The sequence below is a fragment of the Amblyomma americanum genome, chromosome 8 (genome assembly GCF_052857255.1).
Source record: "Amblyomma americanum isolate KBUSLIRL-KWMA chromosome 8, ASM5285725v1, whole genome shotgun sequence".
Classification (NCBI taxonomy): Eukaryota; Metazoa; Arthropoda; class Arachnida; order Ixodida; family Ixodidae; genus Amblyomma; species Amblyomma americanum.
Genome location: NC_135504.1, coordinates 41725664 through 41749375, shown reverse-complemented (window position 1 = coordinate 41749375; position 23712 = coordinate 41725664). Strand labels below are relative to the sequence as shown.

The following is a 23712-nucleotide window of genomic DNA, read 5'->3' as shown; positions in this document are numbered from 1 at the left end:
CATTCCCTGTTCAGAAAGCCGTTTACCAAACGATATTCGAATGACGTACGACTCCTCTTTCTTTTCACCTTTTCCCCAAGCAGGTTTTCAAGCGCGGGTCGCATCTTTGCCTAATTGCAATTTCGCTCTGTGTTACGCTCGCAGACATCGTAACGGGAGTAGCGGTCGCTGCGTTGATCGGGGTGTCGCTTGAGCTCCTGTCTTCACTGCCGAAAAGAAACTGACTGCCCCATCACCCGCCTGATCTGCCGTAGGCCTTTCCTCCTTTGGGTGCTCCTCAACGTCGTGCATCCTCCAATCGCGATAGGGGAACCCGACACTTCTTGCACCCGTATCTTTCCCAAGATGCAATCATAGATTGGTTGTTCTACGCATTTTGCCACTACCTCTCCAGTATAAAATGGCGTGGACACTAGAATCCTGGCTTCAGGAAGGTACCTTACTGTGCTATCTACAAGAGTGACGGCGGACGCTTCCCGTGTAAGATCCTCGTCCTTCACCAGGCTTCTCCGAACCAAAACTGGGATGGCTCCGCTGTCTCTAAGCATCAGTATAGGACGGCACTATTCGCCCAACCACCGCCGGCATTGATGCTTTCATTAGGTGTTCCTCTCAACACCTCAATTTCCAGCGGCGTTTGCTATCCTTTTAGCTGCGGAACTTCAGGTGGTGTGAGAAGTTCTACCCGAGAGTCAACAACGCATGCAGCTTGGTCCTGCGTTCTATATCGGCACTCATCCGCAGTATGTCGTCTCCTCTTACAATCTTGACACACCCCCTGTGTCTTTTGGGTAACGCTACTAGTTCTACAGTCAACTGCGTGGTGTCCCACCTTACCACAGAGGAAACACCTTAGTGGCGCCTTATTTGCACCGCCATAGGCTCTCGGTTTTGTCGCATCTGTTTCTAGGACATTCTGAGTTTTGCTCCTTTGCCTTACTCATATTCCTCATCCCTTGAGCATCGAGGAAATGGTCTGCAGTGTCGGCAAACTCTTCCAAGGAACACAACTTACTTTTTTCGGGTATAGCGCTAGTTTTGCACTGCAACGTGCTAGAAACTGCTCTGTCATCAGCTTGTCACGCACCCCTTAAAAATCTTTTCTGTGTATCACATATTAAGCAACCTGTCGAAATAGTTGGTTAGCCTGCTAGAAAACTGCTTAGCGGTTTCAAAATCCTCTGGTATCGCGGTGCGAAATCTCTCCCGGAAACCCTCCACCGTAAGCCCGAATCTTTGGAGGAGCGCCTTCCTGATTTGTAGCCCATGGAAACAGCAGAAGGCATCCTCCCAAACACATTGAGCGAATCCCCTACTAACACATGCTCAATGCCATGGCCTATTTACTGAGCTTCCAGCCTTGTTCCAAAGCTATCCGCACGAATCGTTGCAGATATGCGTCCAAATAATCTCTTTTGTCATCGAAAGGAGCCATCAGCTTTCTTGGACAAACTCCGGCTGGCCTGGCAGGTTCTGTAACCGCTAAGGAATGCTGATAATTGTCTGCGATATCCTCATATCCTCCTGCGACGTGCATCTGTTTCCACAAAAGACACTCCTTCTCCCACTCAATCCTTGTTATCTCCCGTTATTCTGCCTCGTAAGCTCTTTTAGCCTCCCAGTCTTCTGCCTCGCAAGCGTCTGCGCGTGCTTGAGCCCTTTCCTCTTTTTGCGTACTTGCCTCCTTTCTCTGCCTCTCTGCCGCCTCGTCATAGAGACTCATCACCTCTTCCTTGCGTAACCACAGCTTGAGAGCCAGTTCTAATGTTTTTGCCAAATCCATACTTTCTGCCGTCGAGAGATCGGAAAGATCCAAGACAAAACAACAAGAAACAAGGAAATGAATCCTCGCAGGTTCGCCACCAACTTTGTCAAAGAACCTCGGGGAACATTCGAGCTGAGAGAATGGACTAGGCGAAAAGTGTACCCACGGAGAGGCACATTTAATACAACCTATGTCACACAAACACTAGCGCACAAAACTAACAGAACTAACACAAAACACGAAATCTACCAATACACACGACCCGGGAACACCCAGTCTTCTAGCGTTCGGTGTTCGTGCTCACGGTTCGCTGCTGACGAAGCGCTGCATGGGTCCATACAGTGGCATCCAGTTAGCCGGCGTCGAGGTGGAGTTCGAAGGTGTCAGGCTGGCGTCGTTGGCGGCGTCGTGCGAGCTCCCTCTCCAAGTGCCCGTAAAGGTGTTGCTAGTGATGCTGGCGTTGAGGGCAAATCCCTGAAGGGTGGCAACAGAGCTGGAGGCATCCCTGGCCGTAGCAGGTGGTCCCCGGAAGGAGCTCAGGAAAGGCAGAAAGTACACGGTGCGACGCCGTAGAACTCGAGCTCACCGGAGCAGTAGCCGGCGTTGCTCTCTTCCATCCGAGGAGTTCCTGACCCGCCGGAACCTCCACTTCTATGTGCCACGTTCCTGCGGCTGTTGTTGTGAGGAAGAATCGAAACGAAAGTGCCTGGACTGGTTCACTGCCTCAAGCTGGGCCACAATCGTTGCCACGTGCTGAAAGTAGGTGAGTTGAAAAATGGGGGATCAAATATTGAAAGAAAAGACGCGCGCTACTATATCCCGGGCCAATCCCGGAGGCAGTGCAATACCGGGCTAACCTGTGGCTGAGGTGAAGCAAGCTTCAAGTACTCCGCCACATTCCAAAATTAAGTTTAATATCTTGGGCCCAAAGAGGACCCGTATCATACCTTCCCGTGCCACGCTATCCCTCGCGTTCTTATAACCTTGGCGTTGGTACACGTCATCCTTTTCGTCATCGCCTTCTCTTCACAAATTATCTCTTCCCACCTCCCATATCACTTCTTCATCTTCGTTATTCCTGGCTTAACACACGTGATGCTTATCGTTATCCTCGTCGCCTTCTCCAAACTTCTTTAGTTCATACTTCTATTTCAAACTTCCTATCACATGTGACAGCCTCACAGCACTCATTCCTACACCGTGCAGAAAGGCCTTCAAAGCTACAGCAGCACTTGGGAGTCCTGGAGTCATGCGCGAGGAAAAATAAATTCACATGACATAGCTTAAAATACAGCCTGCATTGTATATGCTGGACTGTTTCTTTCAACCTCTGCGGAGATGTAGGGTGGCCGCTGCAGGGGTGTAGAAGAGGCTCTAACAGCCCTCCAGTGTAATCAGCTTTGCTAATAGTGATGACTAAATTCACCAACTGAATATCAGTGTGATAGGGCTCACCGAAAGATGCCAAAAAGATCGAATGTCGACTTTTAGAAACCTCTGCGCAGTGTCAAAAGTTGAACAAGAAGAGTAAAAAATGCCATAATGGGGCAAGATACTCAAGTTGAAAGATTTTTGGCGATGATGAAAGTCAAGCGGTTTAGCGAGAAGAAAGAGAGAGCGCTCGCGACATTATTGTCATCCCGTAAGGCAGTGCTAACAAGTCGAGCGCCACTGTCAGCCTTCCACGTTTCCAGCGCCCGGCTTCAGCGACAATTGGCCGTCGCCTCCCGTAGCTGTTCTAGGAGGAGAGACTCCGAAGGTCACGTGCTTTCTCCATTAAGCTGCCCTGAACCATGGCAGTTGAGGTTAACCAGGCTAAATTTTAGTGCGCTGGACCTAGAGCCCCCACTCCCCGATTCCGTCATTATCTGTGTGGTCACACCTTGGAAGTTCAATACATAAAAGCAGCTGAGCACCAAAACTAGTGAGCTACAATGGTGATCTAGCTTAGTATGGAGTAAGAAGGCCTCGTTTAATCTCAACGGACCACACTAAAGCCATCCTCTGCATTTTGCTCACTAATTACGCCTGATGACAGGAGAGCAAATACAGTGCGCACACGAATGTAGTGCCCGGACCATTCGGTTGTTAGGCGACCTGTAGGTCCGGTGTCGGTGTCAGATCACTGTGAGTCACGCTATTACTAGTGACAGCCATTTATAGAAGCTTCAGCTAAGGTAAAAATTTTATCGTCTTCCGAAGTCAACTTGGGAATTGGATTGAGCACAAAGCCAGCAGCTAGCATGGTTAACGTAGCAGTGTCATTGGGTGCTGAAATAAAGTAAAATAAAAAAGCACAAGGAACGGCTCCAGGAAGTTTGCAGAAGGGTCGGGAATGATGGTAGGCAATATTATAGAGCGGAAGCACTACTTCGCAAACGAAGCTGAAAAACCGGGGTTATATGCGATGCCTCAACTTTTTACGCGCAAGCGGCGGAGACCTTTTGCGGCTGCTCCATCAACGTGCGGAACCGGCACCCCCTACTCCCCGCGCCATGCGGAAGAAATGCCCCCCGCCCCCTTTCTCCGCTCCACGCTCACCATCTCTGCCGCAGCTGAAGCAATGCCGATACGAGAGGGGTCAGAAAAATGAGGCAGGCTAGTTGACCCCTCGCGCAGTTGCCTCTTCTCGCGGATCCTCTCTGGGACTACCCTCCGCTTTTACTCCAGGAACCGCACTCATCGTTTTGCGTTGCCGGAGCGCTAAGCCGTCCCCGCTCCTGACACTCGAGAAGCATCGGCGCCGGAATCATGCGAGCAACCACGCAGCGGCGATGAACGAGCGCTACTCGTGCCGCGTCTAGTGGTGCAGCGCTCTTTGAAGCGGTGTTGCATCAAGTGCTTTCGCGCGTCCTGCTCAGTTTAACTTTAACTATGTTAAGACGTTAACCATTTTTTGACCGGCGTGGTGTGCCTTCACAGCAATTTCCACTGAAGCTCGTCTGCAGCTTCGCAACTTATCTTGACAGAAAGTTGAAAGGAGCAACTGAGAGGTTTAAGGTCTATCTTAGTGAATACAACGTGCTCGTCAGACACTCAAGGAAATGCTTGGCAGATATTTGAGAAGGCGACCTCCACCGCTCGCCTTCCCTTGCCGCCATTACTAGCAGCTGCGGGCACCGAAACGAATTAGTGCAGAGGATACCCGATGTAAAGCATGTGGGATCACTGGACGGCAACAGTGGCTTTAAGCGCACGCGTGTTCATGGTCCACCGAGAAAGCAGTGCGAAGGGTACAGAAAACGACGGTCTGCGCAACGAGCGACAGATTGCGCTCTGCGTCGTCGCATGCTTGCTACCTTGCCACGTTAGTTTTCAAAATATGCTGTCATGGAGTTTATTTCCGTCATGTGTGCATGCAGTAAGCAGGCGCAGTCAGATTATGTTATCAAAGCTTCTACAAACAGATCTTTTCGCATGTAGGGCACTGGATCTTCGTTGTGACCGAAAGATTATTGTTTTCAGATTAAGGGCCACTCCCTTCTATGCATTATCATCAACTGAGGCTAGCCATTGACGTCGACGGCGTAAATACGCGTGTTGGGCTACTCTTTGCCTATAACCACCCTGCATTCGAAACACAGCGCACTTACAGCGTTCAACAGCCAGTTGCCGGCACAGGCGGTACAGTTCGACATCCAGTCAGCCATTCCAGTTACAACTCTGTTTGACGGGCTGCTTTTGGGCAAATATGGCTGAACCCTTGTCCGAGACCGAACACTTCTTTCTTCCCGTCGATGTGTGGGTGAGCATTGTGGTTTACCTCGACGTCGAGTCACTGCAAGCCCTACTAGAGAGCGATGTGGTCCACTGGGATGTGTGTCTCATGCCGACACTAAGCCGAGCAGTTATGTTGAGCCGTCACTCGGATGCGTCTGCCCTGCTACAACACCTACAGCGTTATGATGCACGTTCTGTCATGATTCTGCGTCTCACCGATTGCTTGATGGCTGCTCCTGAAAAGGTATTCCAGGCAGTATCTGTGTGTGTACACCTTGCGGAACTGTACTGCGTGAACTGCATTGTAAGTCCCCGGCGCCTTTTCGACATCCTCACTACATCGGTGTTCTCGCTCATCCGGCTGGAGTGGTCGCTTTTTAAAGAGGAAACCTACGGAGAAAGGTTCGACGATATCGGCGCCTCGGAGACTGACGTCGTGCCAACATTACGACAAATGTACGTAGAAATCGTCGACGACTATGCAAGCTGTTACCTCCTCAGGAGATTCCAAAAACGCTGCGTGAATCTGAAACACCTACATGTCCACGCACTCCACGGAGACAATTTTGACGCACTAGCCGCCTGGTGGTGCCTGAATGATTCGCTCTGCATGCTGGAAAGCTTCGCCTACTCTGGACAGGGGTTCTCGGAAAATGTAGATTATTTTCTTGTTATGGCGCTGCATTCTCATGTTCCACTGCCAGCCCTATGGATGATTTCTGCCATTTTCGGGAACGTCACTTATCGCATGCATCCGGTCGTCTCTTGCACGCGCGTACTCCTGAAGGACGTTATTGCTTCGGAAGAGCTAGCAGTTCCGGAAGAGGAGGTGGTCTTCTGCGCCGAATGTGTCCCCAACCAACTAACGCAGCTAGCACAAGTAGCCGATCGATCGTGGTTGCAGCGGCTGCGGTCGCTGACGTTCGTCTTGCTCACTCCCTCTGATCATTTGAATGCTGGCCTTCGCAGGGATTACGCCAGCCCGGCGTGCTCTTCGCCTTTGAACAGGTTTCTGCGCTCATGCAACAACCTGACTGAGCTGAACCTGAGCTTGGTTCATTTCGAGTGGGGAACGGAGTTATGGCAGATATTCCCATCGGAAGCCCTTCCTCTGCTGAGAGCCATCGCCCTTGCGCAGTGCAGCCTGCAGACGGACGCGTCTCTCCAACACCTTGCCTCTTCCTGCGCAATGCTTGAAGAGCTAGATGTCCGCGCCTGTGACGGCAAGATCTCTCCTTCTATGGAGTGCCCAGTGTGTTCGCTGCCCTTTACTGCCATAAACAGAAACACGGTCTCCGCTTTGCACCGTGGAACAAGGCTGCAGAGGCTTACGCTGTATTCTTATTACGGTCTGCGGTGCTACAGATTCTTGCAGGAGTGTAACTTGGTGCGTATGCGATTGTCCTGGCCTGGAAGAACCATGACTTGCTCCCATGACCGATCGTTCATCTCATCGCTCAGTTCGAGTGAGAACTTGTGTTCACTGACCCTCTGGGCTCCAAACCTACCCCTGAGTGCGATCTGCAGCGAACTCGGCACCGCCGAGGTGTTGCGTCTACGGTCGCTGTGTATCGTTTCCGACGTCGACGCAAGTGGCTGCGCTCAAGAATCGATTTCATGGCTGTCAAGGCGGCTGCCGTTGCTAGAAACTGTGCATGCGCACTACTTGGCTGATCACTATAAGCGCCGTGTGACTTGGATTCGATGTTGGCGACACAGATTGCCGGGTGAAAGGCGGCACGTTGAGGACGATGACTTTGTTCCAAATGCACCATGCTCACCAGACTGCACTATGACGACGTTCATCGGATTGAAAAAGCCGCGTCACTAAAGAAATAAAACACGCTTCGACAGCGCAGCCGCACAGGGGAAAAAAGAGGAACTACATGTGCAGCCCTGTCATGCAGATTTGCATACGTAGCACCAATCTGCGTGTAACTGGGAACCGCGGTGCGCTTTAGTTTCGGCACAACTTGACGTCTTTCACAAGACATGGCTGCAGGGTCTCCTGTGTGCCTTCACCTTCACTCTCTGTATGAGCTATTTCGCCTGTCAGTGGTGTTCGGATTTTATTGCGCTCCTTTTGTACGATGTGTGGTTGTATCATTAGCATCAGCATCTTTGACACAGAGCTTGTGGCGGGAGCAAATTTCATTTATTTATCTCATGTCATTCCATGGGACATCATCCAGCTTAGACCATGGCGGTTAAATATTGCAGAGTACATATCCATCATACGTGGCTTTTACCAACTATGCTGTTTGAAGATGCTGTTATTTTAGTTTTTTGATGAGGGGGGCGTGTTCCTCCTGTGTGCGAATGATGTCATTTCTTCTTCCCATATTTTGTGCAGTGTCAGCATGTGCTCAGCTGGCACGCGTTACCGCAGTACTGCGTTTTATCGACAAGAGATTTGAAAGCTCTCTCCAGGCTTGCACAGTGGTTTTTATTTTGATCTGTTGATACTGCTTTACCTCATGTGTCTTTATTTTTTTCCTCATTGCATTAAAAAGACAAACTGTTCAGGAACGAGCCTTGTTGCCTCTATTTAAGGTCTTGTGCTTTTTTCGTCGCTTGCATTGCAGGGGTTTATGGCTAATTTGTGCTCCACGGGGAGCGCGACCTCTTTGGCCTATGGGCGTACAGACAATACCGCTCAAGTATACTAGAATCCTTTCGGGCAGGGATTTCTAGGCTGTTCGTATTTTCTGTGCCGATAAACGTGCCTAGCTCATTCAGTATCTTCGAAGGCGTGTTAAAAATAGCGTGCGCTGGTAATAATCACTCCTGATGAAAAGGAAGAGGCAGTATTTGTGTCGGTCTCAGTGTACGGCCAAACCACAGCTGTATCGGATGAAGGGAGTGAGTGCAACAGCGTTAAGGCCCATGAGGGAGTACAAAAGCGGTGCTTCACAGCAACGTAGTACATCAAAAGAGCAGTGCGCAAACAGTGGTGCACAAGGAAGTCTTCAACATGTGTTTGAGTGTGTGTTTGCTGGAACAATGAAGCGGCTCTTTCAAAATGTGTTTCAGGTTCGCGGCAACCGTGAAACCAGGTCTCAACGTGAGCTCCTTCCTGTTCTGTTCTTGGGCCGAACTATGTAGTGTGGCGCCGGTAGTGCTTCGCTGAGGCTCGCCGAATCCCTGCTCGGGCTATGATTCCGACGCTCTAGGTGAAACCTCAAGGTGCTTGCCAACAAAGTGAAAAAGGGAGGGAAACTATCGGGGAGCGTGCCAGCTCAACGATGGATCAAGGTTTATCCGTGCATAAATGCGGATGTAGTGAATGCGCGCCTTTGATATATTAACTTCTCCGAACCAGATGCCACCGTGCTTTCGCTACGTATATCCTGGCCTAACAGGCTAGGCCATTATCAAATATTTTTTTCACATTTCTCTCGCCATTTGGATTGTGGAAAACGCGTTGCAGTTTTCTTATCGCGTGAACCTGACTTCACGCGAAGCTGTGGCAGCTCACGCGCCTTTCTAGTATGGTCTCAAGGCCACCCATCTAACAAAATAAATGTTGCGTGTCATGTCGTGTTAGGTTTATGGCGTATAAGAAACCAAGGCTATTATGCTCCAAGCTCAGGATAGAGACAAAATAAATGCTTTGATCACTGCTAGGAGCACGAGATAGGTTTTTGAATACTCATGCTTGGGAAACGGGTCTTAGGCCCCATCTTGTGTAATCGAAGAATACCTTGTGCCATGGCGCTCTTTGGCCGTAGATGCCCTTGCGCCTTAAAAATGTATAATCACCATCATTTTAAATGGTTTTGATGAAATTGGTCTCAAGAAGGTTATATTCAATTGGACTAATTGCTACATTTTACTTTCCTGATCTCCTTGAATCGAAGGTGGCATCAAATAATGAGATGGGAAGGAGATGTTGACATAATCATCATAGTAATGACGCGTCGAGTTAACCACTCATCTGAAGCTGCTTTTCGACTGAAGCCAATGTTACTGATACTGCTGCGAACACGCTAATAAATAAGAGGAGAACCACTCAAAAACGACAAATACGAGAAGAGAGACGTACACCACAACGATTGTTTTGTCCTTTCCTTTCTCATCTTTATCATGAACCAGCTGGTTCATATTTCCATGCTTGTATTTTTTAATACTTGGACACCGAGGGCATCATCGTTCGGCATGTGGCGTGCGATTACTCAGGGTTTGTTTTGGTGTTTGTTTTATATATAGAAGCCTCTGAATAAAAATTCTTGTAGTTGCGAGTAAGCGCTGTGTCCCCACTGTGTCGTTGTTTGTGAGCGCATGGATTTATTTCATTTCGCTCTCAGACTCTTGGAGCTACGCGCAGGTGACCGCGCTATTTCTACGGCCAAGTGGGCGCACCAGCCTCAACTCTTGTTGGTGTGTTTACCAAAATAATTTCTTCATGGATTATTGCATTGTGAGCTTTTTTGCCTGCTGGATCTCCACTTGTGCAGAAGAAACCTAGTTTAACACAATGAACAATTTACCTCTTGCGCTGCCATTGGAACGAGACGTTGATCCTGGGCCATGTGTATGTCATATAGTCGAGTGCTCGTAACGAAGCTCCTGTTGTCGCCATGGAGGCCTGGCTGTGTTTCGTTTATTGTATATCCAGCGGCATTGTGACCTTTCTAAATACTAGACCCATTGTCTTTGCAAGATCAAGAGATATCGAGCCTAGTGCGGCAATACATCAACATCTAGCAGAGTCACCAGGAGAATCAGCATTCCGGCACCCCGCAAGATGTCACGCTATCCCGGAACAGCTAATGAAATCACCCTCGACGAGTCACCATGGAGAGCCCCGCAAGATTCAAGGAGTGGTGTCACCGCTCTGGATAGCGGCACTTTCCTACGTCGTTAACTTCGCTCTTAAGCACTTAACCAATACCTGCGATCCTTGACACAGATGTATCGGGGGGCTTAAACCTTCCTCTCACAACAGCCAGTTCCGTCCTCGACATTCCTTGAGTAGGTCGCTATTGTTCTGAAGGAAGAGTGTAGCTGCTCTCTGAAGGTGCCCGGCGTAAGAAAATGCGCCTCCGCTGCGAAGCGTTTACCTTCGAGCACAGGTTTATATTTTTGCTGGTGAAGACGGAATTGCGCTTCATGTGGACGGAGCAACGCGGTTCCCTGCAGGACGAGTAGTCGCTTGAATCTTGCGTTTTGGAAGAAGAAATGAGATATGCCGGCGGTAACCCTTCATCGCATTTTCTTCTCGTATAACACGATTCGTATGATCTCGACTAACGTGCCGATCATTTAACCATTTTCTAAAGGAGATGACTTCGGCTAAGCGAACTTTAGGGAGTTATTGGACACCGTAAGTCTTGTGCCTTCACACGTCTTCGAAATCGGACAACGTTTTAGTGCTGCGCTATCACTTTATCGGTAGCCTTTCCTGCCTTGCTTGGAAACAGGGGTGTTCACTCTGTTTATGATGCGACTGGCGTGCGCACTTTATACATGACGTCACGCTGAAGCTGCATTGGTAAAGACAGGCTAAATCGTTCTGATTTCGGACGCCGCACTGTGATCAAGCTTTTGGTGTTGTATAACCAATCGCTTTATTTCTTAACAGTAACGTGCGTGTGCTTGACACAAGAATATCCTGCCACAACGTGAACGGACCTCGCGTTGTCTTCCTTCATGTAACATCAACTGTTGTTTTTTTCCCGGAAAGTTGATAGAACGCGGGGAAAAGTTGGCATAGCGAACCAGTCACGCCAAAGTGTCTCCCATCGCGAACAGCTGCGAAAACAGTCCTCTCTGGTGCAAAAAGGGGAGCAGTCTTTGAGCTGACGACTAAGCATTTTATTCATTACTGTTTTTTTAGGTTAAACTGACTAGCATGTGTGCGTGTGTATGAGTTGATACGTGTTTGTGTATTTCTGCCCGCTTCGAGAAGCAGCCTTCTTCAACTCATAGGTGTGGCCGAGATATCATCTCATTAGTGCCTTGTTCAGTTGGTTGCATCGTGTCACGTGCCTTTTTTTTTAACGTAACAAGCAGACATTTAGCCGGAATGAAGGTGTTCCCACACGCTCGCGAAGTTCTTTTCGTGTGTATGTTGAGTGCGGTCCAGATTAAAAACGGAATGGTAGAAAGGCTGCTTTCAAGCTGTGTGTGAGTACGCAATAAAACGTGAATCTTATTTCGTGACTGGGGTGTCTTGTCTTAAGTGCTTTGAGCACGAGGTTGGTGAGACTGAAGTGGGAGACGTGGTATCACGGTCTCGCATCGTAAGGTCTTCTTCTGGTTCAAATGTTCTGGTTCATCCGGCAACCGTGGAGAGTAGTGCGGTGGTGTGAAACTACTAGACGAGGAATAGACGGGACGGTACGTGCCTCTCCCTACAGTGGAAAAATGGCCGTATTCTGTGGGTTGTCGTGCTTTTCTGGCTGCGAAACTATGAGTTTCGCAACTTAATGAAATACGTCAATTGTGAATGCAATTACACTATTTTTTGACAGATATTCCTTAATCATCATCCGAAAGCGCTAAAAGAGCACCGTCAAAGAAGGAACATACATGGACGAGCGCTGACAAAAATGTCAAGCGTGCGTCAACTAGCCCGATTCGCCACTCTTCTGGGCTTCTTTTATGTGTGTTACGTCTTTGAAAATCTAATTCGCAAATATTAGTATTGAAATAAAATTTTCACAAAAGTTACTAATATGCTTGTCTCCAAAAAGAAAAACATCTTAAAGAAACTTTAGAATACAAAAAAAAACCTTCGTATTCGACAGTAAACACCTCGGGAAAAAAATAACTCTTAGATTCTTCCAGCTAGAAAACTATCATATTACCCTTATTAACGGGATAGAGTTAAAGGCCCCATTCGCAAGAAAATCCGGCGTCGGTGTTGACAGCTTTATGAGCAAAATACCACGGGCATTGATCAGACAGGTGGTCCCAAGTCAACCTAGGAAGCAGGTGGGCCACCTGGGTCAGGTGGCCTTGAGAAGTCATCACAATCTGCCTACGTTTCATTGAGCTAAATGTCCACCGTGGCAGGTGACAGTTAAATTAATGATTCGCCGCTCGGGAAGAGCGACCTGGATCGCACAAGTTCTACCAGTGGAAGCACCTGCCATCCCGGGCCATTGGTGCACCGCTTAACCACTGCACCAGGAGTGGTATGAGGACTCTCAGGTATCTGTGAAAGTTAAGTAGAGAAAGACCAATTCTGCATGTATGGGCGTTAAACCATTAGCTATCGCGTCATAGCCTTAAGGCGCGCTCACACTAGCGGGAAGCTTCCCGCGCCGGCACAGCGTCAACGTCGACGCTGCCTCGCAGCTCCTCGGAATGACGCTCACACTACGCGCGTTTTCTCGCTGCGGTTGTCTTGGAATGTGGAGAGAGGAGGCGTGAGGGAGGACCCGAACGAGCAGAAAGAGAAGGGGATAGTCACGTGACACTAGAGAAGACTGGAAAGCGCACCCTGCTAGCTCCCCTCCCGTCGCCCTGGCAAAGCAGCCGCCGAGTGCCCCAGCCGGCCGGGGCCGGCCGGCCGGACGCGCGCAGCCTCCGCCGACGGGGTCACTGTACTGGGACCGACGTCACGGTTCACGGTCGGCGCCCATTGGCTGTCCTTAATCACCGGCACGGGAAAAATAGGTACCGAACCCATCGCTCCGCGGGACGGGAGAGCAGGCTGTCCGCGGGAGAAAAACCGGCTTGGGCGGGAAGCGGCACGCGGGAAACGCCCGGCGTTGCGCGTTTTCCCGCTAAAGGTGTATCCAGACGGCGGGCCACGGACTGGCCTGCGGACCGGTCACGTGGGGTCGACCGTGCGTGGCCCGGCCGGGTCTGGCCGGCGACAGCATCTACACGACGGACCAAAAGAGCAGACGACAAGGCGGGCCAAGCCTCTGTGAGCGCTCGTCTCACGCTTCGACATTCGGCGGCGAGAACAAGGGGAATCCGCGGCCGCGGCAGTGATTCGGCCTAAATACCCAGCGGAAAGCTCGATCGGTACGGGACATATTTATGCCGCGGTGAGGAGGAGGTAGCATTCCCACGGAGGCAAATAAGGCGGCGCGCTTCCAAGCTGGACCACTCGCTTCGGACTGGATTCCTCGTTGTTACTGCCTTATTTGTTGCGTTCACTGGCAATAAATGGCGCACCCATTTCTCGCTTGGTCTCACCTCGCCTATATGAAGACGTATGAGTGAAATATTTGCTTTATTTTTTATTTAGAGTGACGATTGTGCCCCTTCTAGGCTTAAGCAGAGCGTATGTTTGTTGACAGAAATAGTTACCCGTCCTAAAAACTAGATGGCGCCACAAGGCTGAGCGTATTTTTCGCTGTTCTGTGGTCGTGTGCTCTAACGCGGCGCTCCAGAAACTCGACATGCAGCGGCAGGTGCGTGGGTTCAAATCCCGCGTGGTGAAACTTTTTTTTTTCGCACATATTGTTTTTTTTTATCATGGCAAGCTGCATTTCGCGTGACTTGGAATGAGAAATCTCGTTTTGTTCAGAGTCGCTTGAATATTATGCCACGTTCTGAAATGAACAGCATGCATCTGTTCATTTGATGCATACCGCGTTAATGTGAGCTGTCCGAAATCCGTTGTCAGTGAGCTCGCACCGGCATTTGGGCAGCAGTGGCGATTTTCTTCCAGATTCTGCACAATTGTGACTATACTGTTTAGATGCAAGCGAGAGATTTATGTGAAAAGATGGCGTTCAATTGTCGAGTTTAATGAATTGAATTAGCAGAGTGGTGAATGCCCCGCCTTCGCACGATTAACAAATAGCCGTCTGAAACTTTCGATTTCGGCGTTGCCAAGGAACCCACTCCTTTGGGGCCTCTCTTAAGGTAACTGGCATGCTATGAATTGTTTCGTGCAACCGGTTAGCGGCGGATCCAGTCTTCGCCAAAAGAGTCTGGGATCGACTTTGGCACTGTGCTGTAGAGTAGCCCAAATGACTTGGCTAGAGCAATTACTTCTTACTGATCGTAAAGTTCAGACGGAAGATTTCTGTTAATTTAGAAATCTGATTTATCATACATGAGCGCAGAAAACATAATCTAAACTTCTTAATCGCCTATTTTCTGACCGCATATATGCAACATTCCTGTGCACACCTGCAATTCATTTTTTTTTTGTTAAGATATTTTTCGTTACATAGCAAAGTGCGTTTTCCTTTGTCATTGAAAAGAGAGCTCTATAACTGGGCTATTATATTGCCACGAACATTTGCAGTGTTTGTTCATGCTTCAAATCTGCCGCCACACAAGTTTATCGCTTTGTTTGCGCAGCGCATCCTCTATTTTTACAGAGGAAGCGCTGGTTTGCGACGCAAGACGCGACTACAATTATCTCGATTGATCGCAGGCAGGCAGAGCTGATTCTACGTTGTTCTGGAATGTTCTAGTAACTTTGCACGCTTTATCTCGAAAGTTCGCTATCAGCTTTAAATTGAGCACGACCGACAGCGGCGGGCATTCTGTTCGACGACCGCCGAGCCCGCTTGTCGCTTCGCCGCCGCCGAGTGATTCAGTCCATTTTGGGTGCAAGTCAGCCCAATAAACAGTTTCCTTTTTGAAGACCTTTTGTCCATCTTCATCGCTGCTTCGACTGCCATCACCACTACGTGACAATATGCGGTAAAAGAGCAGTACATTTATACTGATGGGTCACATTATTTATACACACAACACCCCAATATGGCCTGTTTTCCCATTTTAGTGTTAAATTTAGAACATTGTATTGATTCACACTGTTGCAGAAAAGGTACTGCCTCAAGAGGTAAAGATTTGTTCTCGTGCACAAACGTATATCAAGGCACTACAGAGTCAAGTCAGCCTGTATCGATTTCCCTGCTCTCCTAGAAGAGCAGAGGCTGCCCAGGCAGGATTTTCATGCAGCCGGGCAAAAAGAGTTCCGAGCTGCTGAAGCGCCAAGTAAGGATGCAGTATAGTTGCACAAGGCTATGAAGGAATATTTCAAAAGAGTAAACAATAAATGAGACAGGAAAATAAAGAATGTAGACCACGCAGTGATTCCGAGAAATGGTTTATTCTGCAGACAGCCAGTGGCTTGGATCACATTGCATACAAATTGAAAGACACGTGCATTGGAGGAGCACCAACACACAATCAGTCAAGTGCTCCAAAATTGAAAAAAAGATTGCAGGCCATCGAACAACATTATTTCATACAACGAGAACCAGACCATTGTCTGGACAGGGTTCAAAAAACAGTGCATTTTCAGTCAACAAAATCAAACTCCTGGGACGTGTACAGTCCGCGTCACCCTTGTGTAGAGCACTCGAGCAGTGCGTACCTGGTAACAAAAAGTGAAATTACAGAGCAGCCCCCCATTTCTGGGCAAAGTGGTCGTGTCTACTTTGTTTGCGGTTGTATCTGGCACTATTTCAGCTAAAGTGTTTCCTCTGGAACCTAGCCGCTGCGACAAGATCTGGATTTGTTTGCACGGTAGTACAGCGAGCGCTGTACAGAAGGGTGACGCAGACGGTACTAACAAAGACATGATTCCAAAAAACAAATTCACACTGAACCGTGCAAGAGCCAGCTTGAAATCGTTCACACCCCCCAAAATAACATACAACATTGAGTACCTCAACACTCTCACTGCAGCATTGCATAACATGTAGATTTGTTCTTTTGAAAGCCTTTAGGCTGTCTAGAAATGCAGAAAGCCTCCTGTAGATAAAACGTTCGACAACTTTCGAAAAAACACTTAATATAGATATTGGCCTATAGTTGTTTAGGTGTTCCTCTCCTCCTTCTTTAAGTATCACCGTCTCTAGTGCAACATTTAGTTGTTCAGGGAAAGAGCCGTCACTCAGAATAAAATTACAATTATGCGACAAGGGGGCTGCAAGAACATCAGGTACTACCTTTCTTGGCAAGGCTATAATACCACCAGGGCCAGCTGCACCAGAGCTTTTTAATAATTCAATAATCTACTTAATTTCAGCCTTATCAGAAGGTGATAAAAATACTGAATGTTCGACATGTATTTTTATGTATATTGATTCTTTAGGTAACAATACAGAAATTGTTTGCCTATTACTACCTGCGAGAAAATGTTCATTAAACTTTTCACAGAGCTGCAGCCCTGATGTTTTTCGCCGCCTAAGTTTGTCAGACAGAGCAGTATTCATCCTTCGAGCACTTGAAAGTTCATTAAAAACCTTCCACAATTTACGTGGGTGGTCAATATTTTCAGATTTGCTGTTCTCATAGGCACGTGTAGCTTTCTTGATCCGGACATTAACTTCATTGCGGAATTTTTTATTCCTTGAATTTTGATTGGTCTTTTCTAATCCTAATCCTAAGGTAATCCTCAAAAAGCTTGTTTCTTTGCCTTTTTTTGTGATAAATATCCGCGTTCATCTGCGGCTTTCATGATTTTTTAGATTTCTTTCAATGGCATAATGGAAAACATTTATCATATAGGCCCTAATTTTACCATAAAAGGTAGAAAAGCTGTTCTGTGCGTCGCTTTCACAAAACACGCCAGAATAATCTGTCTCAATAGTAAGGGTTCTAAAAGTGGATAACGTGCTTTGATTAATTTTCAGGGCTCTATACCCTTGTGCAGTCAGCTGTCTTGAGACACGACCTTCTAATATACAGAATAAAGGCAGATGTCCGCTGACTGCAGACAGAAGTGCACCGGAGGCGGTGTTGCCTCTCTCGTAATTTGCACAGCAGATATAAATCATAGTTTCAGAAGTGTCCGATATTCGCGTGGGACAAGTAATAGTATTTCTGAAGCCATGCCAAATGATTATTTATAAAAGTTACTCTGAGCATTGCTGGACACTTGTAAATCAATATTGATATGTCTCCAACAACAATAGCCTTTCGATAGGTTTCGGATAATTTCAATAAAATTGTGTCTAAATATTCAGTGAAACAGGGGCTGCTGGAGGTCTGTAGACAAGTGCCACAACTGGATCGTTACATCTTAAAGTTATTATTTCATAATCACTGAAGTGTAGAAAATTCCTGTACCACAGTGCATTTCAGCCCAATTCTAACATATACAGAAACACCGCCTGCTTTCTTGTTATTTCTAAAAAAACAAAACAAAATGGTTATACCCGTCAAAAGTATGTACAAAAAATTCATTAGCAAACCAGGTCTCCGTAAACATAAAACAGCGAATTTGAGGGCAAGGTCATAAAAAAAAAACTTCGAGCTCTCCGCCCTTATTCCTTAGACTGAGACAATAAAGTGCAAATATGGAAAACGATTTACGTGGCCATTTGTTGTCTGAGATATACCGATTAAAGTATTTATGGTCACACCTCGTTCCGTACATAGCCCGTATCATAAGCAGCTCTTGAGAACCACAAAAAATAACGAGCAGATAAAGCCACACGTGAAGCTAATTCTTTCTAGCTTTCTGGCCCGTGCCCGTTTCCACTGGACAACCGAGGCTTTGCCGTGATGCTATCGATATCGCTTACATTTGCGATACGCAAGATAGTTGTTGACTCGCCTCGAAGTGCAAGAATCTTTCCATTGCTGGTCCCACTGATCTCCACTAGGTGGCTGGATGCCGCATTCCCGCTTTCCGAAGTGGGCGCAAGTGAAGCCACCGGAAGTTCGGAGGCATGTCCCGGAAGTTTGGTGTCTGCTGTGACCTTCAATGCAAAAAGTCACGTCTTTCACACTTCCGTTCTCAGTTTTTCGCTTTGTTTTCTTGTAACGTCTGCTGTGATATCAAAGGAATAAGCAAGTTCAACGCGAGAAATGTGTGCATTGCTTGGAGTACCCGGTAATATCAGAGAAACCGAAGAAAACAGTCATGCAGGTCTCACCAGGTCTCACTATTTTCTGATCTGGTTCTTGTCTTCTGAGAGTAATTAGGGGAAGTAGTGGAATGACGATAAGTCTAGGCCATCTTAAAAACAAATTTTCGTGCAGCAAAGAAAAGGTAATGGCGCGGGAATCGTGACCCTTGAACTGCCGCTGTCTAAGTTTCGGTTTGGTGGCGGACGATGTCTCTTCTCATCGACGGCAGCTGATGTTTATCGCTTTAGGGTGTCATTTACCTTCCAGACGTGCGTTTAATCTAACTCAATAGCACAGCCATGTTTCATCTACACAGAGCGAGAGAAACGACTGACGAGAAAGACGAATGCTGCAGCGCGTGTGACAAGCGCTGTTAGAAGTCAACTGCACCAAGCATCACGGATAACAGCCCATTGAGGCATAATTTGCTGCAATACGAAACACTGCAGTACTTGATACACTAGCTCCTTCGAAACAGCAGCACCATATACCTTTTGGACGCGTTAATGTGAACCAGGACAACACCGACGGCACCTCACCAGATTGCGGCCTCGCCCTCGATCCGGTTCGGTCTAAACATAAACGGTAATATGGCCAATGCAAAGTCCGCTGCCTAATGAAGGTTTGCACCTATTCTTTCTTAAATTTATTCCCTATTGACGGTATAACTTCACCTTAGGGCGCGACGATGTGTGTCACAACAAAGAGCAGAGCTGGCGACGCTAGCGCAACGGGACGACACAGAGCTGAGCAGACGAGGCTCCGTACGTGCTGTGTGTAGCAACGTTCAGTCGTCCGCTAGTGTCGTCCCTTAGCAATGCAGTGGACCCTTATTTAAAACGTCTTTCCCGAGGACATTGCTGCTCTCCTCATGCAGTTGACGGCGCAACAGGTAGGCATTGTCATGAAAAAAGACGAGAACGTCGAAAAGACAAAGTGCTAGGCGGAAAACGAAAACTAAAACTGAAAAACCGTGCTGAGGTCCGATTTCGTGTACTGCCTAAGGCTGACTTGCGGGAAATGCAGCCCAATTTCCGGTGGCTTCACTTTCGAGTGCCCGATGCAGCATCCAGCCCCCTAGTGGAGATCAGTGGCGGGTCCAGACAAAAACATCCAGCCCACTTCTTTCTTTCGTAAGATAGCAGCGCCTAACAGTTGCTGATTCTTTCGAGTGAGGTTCTCGTTCACCAACACCGTCCTGGTGTCACCTGATACCTGATGTTACCTGATGTTTTGCCTTAGCCAAAACAGCATTGGGATTGAAGCGGCGTGTGAAACGAACAATTACATTCTTGTTCCTGGATTTTGGCACATCAACTTTGTGGCACACATCGATGTCAGCATCTTCAGTCTCCTCTCCGAGCTTTTTGCCTAATTCTTTCACAGCTGCAACTTCATCGCAGTCATTCGGTAGTCCCCTTATTTCCAAAATATTTAGTCTCTCATACCGTTCAAGTTCATCTACTCTCTCTTCCTGCCTTTTGTTTTCCATTTCAAGCTCCTGGTTTTTTTGTAGTAGTTTCTTCATATCGATCTTTTATTCATTCATGTCCTGTTGGATTTCAGGTACACTGTCGTAGTGGATTAGGCTCCACTGTATTTTTCTGCTATGAATCTTCCAAAACTGCACCCATTTGCGATGTGTAACACTCTTCATGTTCTAATTGGAACAAGAACTATTTGCCCTCCCTTACAAATTCTAATTCTATACAGACACTTAACACGACCACGTACCACCACCACCGCCACCACCTCCTCCTCCGCCACCACAACGTCCTTCACATCCACCTCAACACCTAAGCTACAAGTTACTGCCTGATACAATTTGATGCTAATGAGCATGTGCTTTTACACACAAGAAAACACAAGAGTGATCACAGCATGCCGAGGAGTCCTCTCTCTTTCCTCGGTACACTGATCAACATAGATACAACCACATGCACACATATTTCCCGTTTCCACCCACACACGCACAAAGGTGATCACAGCATGCCGATGAGTCATCTCTCCCTTCTCAGTAGCATGTGTATTACACATCCATTCGAAGTCAAACAAGTTCCTCGATGCCACTTAAATGTTCGTCACTGAAATGGATGCTTGACTCATCAGAAGAGGAGTTGCATGAGTGACAAATGCTGAGAACAACCGCTTCAATTTCAACGTGAACAATCATATCGCGTTTCCATGCTTCCGCCTCAACATGCTCTACATTAACACAACAGTTTTGCCAGCTTTTCTGGCTTTTTGACGCCAGTACTTACGGCAGGAGCTTTTCCACTTCAGCCAAAGTGAAGCATTTGTTGCGACTTGCGACGTATTCCTTCACCTGGCTCGGGACAAATTCAGTGGGGTTGAACTCGCAGTGGTACGGTGGTAAACGAAGCACTTCGTGGCCATGGGTAGCTGCCAGGGTGTCGATGCGGTACACAACGCTGGGCGTGTTTGCCTTTTGAGAAAGCTCCCGCAGTTCGGCCCTCACCATGTCCTGTGACCACGGAACACCTTTTTTTATGAGCCAAAGCTGATTATCAACTTTGCGCATAGACTTGGTAGGTGCTTTTTCAGGAGCCACGCTATGATATGGAGCACTGTCTATGACGACAATGCTATTGGCCGGAATGTTTGGCAAAAGCTTGTCGGTGAACCACTTCTCAAAGTAGTTGCCATCCATCTCAGAGTGGTATTCAGCGTGGTTTCCCTCTTTTGCTCGGTAGAAGTCAGCAGGGTCTTGCACGAATCCTGTTGCACTGCTACCAGCATGTACAAGGATCAAACGGGCCCATTTGCCCGAAGGCGCCGCCCATCCCATTGTTAAAGCTTTCAAGAAGGCATCCTGAGAACACTTCACGGTCTTGTCCTGCCAGATGTATTCTTTTGTGTGCCCTGCCTTGACCCAGGTTTCAACTAGGTAGATGATGCACCGGTAAATGCGAACCAACTGAGAGCATGAGTTAATGCTTCTGAGTAAACAGCACACTGCAACATGTAGGTAGGCAGCGCACAAAAACACACTGCTGACCACTGTCTCACAAACAGCCGCTCAAAGACATTCGAGAAAAAGAGTTGTCTCCGCTTTATTGCTCTCTTGTTCGGGCTGATATTTAGCGCCCAGGCGGCATTTGGTAGACAATTTATATTCAGTGCATGTTTGCAAGGGACACTTGTCTAATTTGGACACATTTGAAATCTCTTCACTTGCGGTGACTGCGATCAAAAATGGCAAACGTTCGCAGCAGTAGCGCCAGTAACTCGCACCACCGGAGCAACGGGCAGCGTAAAGTGGGTGTTCATTCGTTCCTACGGTGACGACGAGATGGCGCTACCCATTGCAGTGCTACGACAATTTTGGCAGTTTTGTTGTTTATGCTTGCTGCACCAATTGGGATTTAGCGATTAAATCTGACCCATGCAGACACTTGCCCCAACCAAACGTAGCAAAAACTGGCAGTTAAACGTCACCTCTACGCAAAAGGTCGTCACCTAATCGCAAAACGTACGATTCTGAAGCAACACTGACTGTTCCGACTACGAGGTTGCAACGCTAACATCAAGCTCTATATGAATCCAGTCTAAACGGGCTGCGTAGGAAACTAAGCAAGGAACGACTCGTACGTGCCCTGTCGTCGAAATTCTTTGATTGCCCGCAGGTACCTGCGACACCAGACAATGATGTCACTTCACTCGATCAGCGCGAGGTTCCGTTTTCTTTTTTCAAATGTGAATCCGACGTCCGTCATCAACCTCCACAACGTCGTTTTCTTGAAGTTCGGCAGGTCGTCGTCTTCATCGACAGCCTTTAGCACACTGTCCAGTGTTGGGACTTCCCTCTTCGCGTACATACTGTGCACTTTCAGACGAATGTCATGGACTGTGAAGCTGTCATTCTTGACTGTTCGCGAGCTTGAAATCTTCACGTCGCAAGGTCTTTTCTTCGGAGACGCCAAAGGCCCACGCAGACGCTCCGCCTTGATTTTGGCAAAGGTACGGGGAGAAACTCCGGTATCTTCGCTCGCAGCACTCAGTGCTTCCCGAACAGACTTGTCCAGAAAACAGGTCCTGGTATAGGGGTACACATTTGCAATTACTTCTGGGCGTGCCTAGACAGCTTGGATGTACGAACCTTCAAGAAAACGGGTACAGGAGAGGTGGTCGCGGCCGCAGTGCTGGACGCCATTTTCTGAAAAGTGGAAGGGAGCCGAGAAGTAAACATGACGGCCAGGGTTGCGGAGACAGCGAAAACGTAAAATGAAAAAAAGACGACAAACGCAAAATACGAAATCGCAAATCTCAATCAATTCGCTCGCAATAAGAGGGTTTTGTCACGATAATGACAAATGTATTATCTACAAAGCCTGCCGGCCAAGCATTTGTTATTTTTCGGTGACCACAAGCAACGCACTCTTCTGTGTCGCGGATGCAGGCAGCGCAAAAAAAGAGCGGTAGCTATGGCAACGTTGCACATGATATATCTATCTCTCCTTAATGAGAATTTTCTTCAATGTGCGGAGAAGTCTTGGTGCAGCGAGGTCCACAGAAAAGCAGCCCCACATCCGGCGAACTCCATGCCGCCAGTAGAAAACAAGATGTTGTGGCTTCCAAAATTCGTGACGCTGGTATTTGAGGCAGGCTACTTTCCCGTACACTACCTCGCAGTATAGTGATTGATTAATAATTTACACTAAGTTTTAACTACAGAGAGACACTGTCAGTGCGACGTACACCTGGGTGGTTCCCATAATTGCTAGTTAAGCCATCTGAGCTTAAGTTATTCCTCAGGCAGTTTGCATACCTTGTAATGTTGCCTTCGCGGCCAGGATCGAATCCAGGAACACGAGGTCGCCAGCTTAGGGCTACTGCAGCAGAGCAATCCAGGCAATGAAGAGTGCTGAAATAACCGAGCCCGACACCTTGTTGAGCGGCTGCATGTCATAAATTCAAGGATAGGTTAGGGGTAGATGGTGGAAAAGTGTGGATTGCTCCATGTGGTGAGACGGGCATCAGGCTATAAACTATGTTGTGTATTTTATGAAACAGCATAGTTTTTCTTTATGTGGTCATTCAGCGGTGAAGGAGGAAGATGCGATTTTCCTCTGGCACACCCGCAGTACGTGCAGTTCTCGTGTCAGAGAGAACGATGGGATACCGGTATTACGATTTTGTCATGCTGTCACACGGACACAGAATTGAAATGCAAACCGCAACCGAACTTCTATATTGCCCTGAAAAGGAACCGAGCAAGCAACACTTAAATTTTCGAATTTTTACCGAATTATCGGTGGAAACCTTTGCTATTGGGTTTGGTCAAAGGTCCGGAGGATGTTTACTGCCTCAAACCGAACATTTGGATTTTGGCTAAAAACATTTTTCTCCTGTAGATCGCCAATTGATGACAGCCATTGATGACAACTGAGTATCGTTTTGAACTTAGGGCACCAAGT

At 47.8% G+C, this 23712-nt stretch overlaps 1 protein-coding gene and 1 pseudogene across 1 annotated transcript; both read right to left on the bottom strand.

Moving 5' to 3' along the window:
• Positions 1-2586: 2586 nt before the first annotated feature.
• On the bottom strand, positions 2587-2683 carry LOC144102885 (U2 spliceosomal RNA; annotated as a pseudogene).
• Positions 2684-20531: 17848 nt separating this feature from the next.
• LOC144102333 (uncharacterized) lies at positions 20532-21083 on the bottom strand. Its single transcript, XM_077635628.1, has one exon. It carries the CDS (start codon positions 21081-21083, stop codon positions 20532-20534), a length of 552 nt encoding a protein of 183 aa, XP_077491754.1.
• Between the last annotated feature and the right edge of the window lie 2629 nt (positions 21084-23712).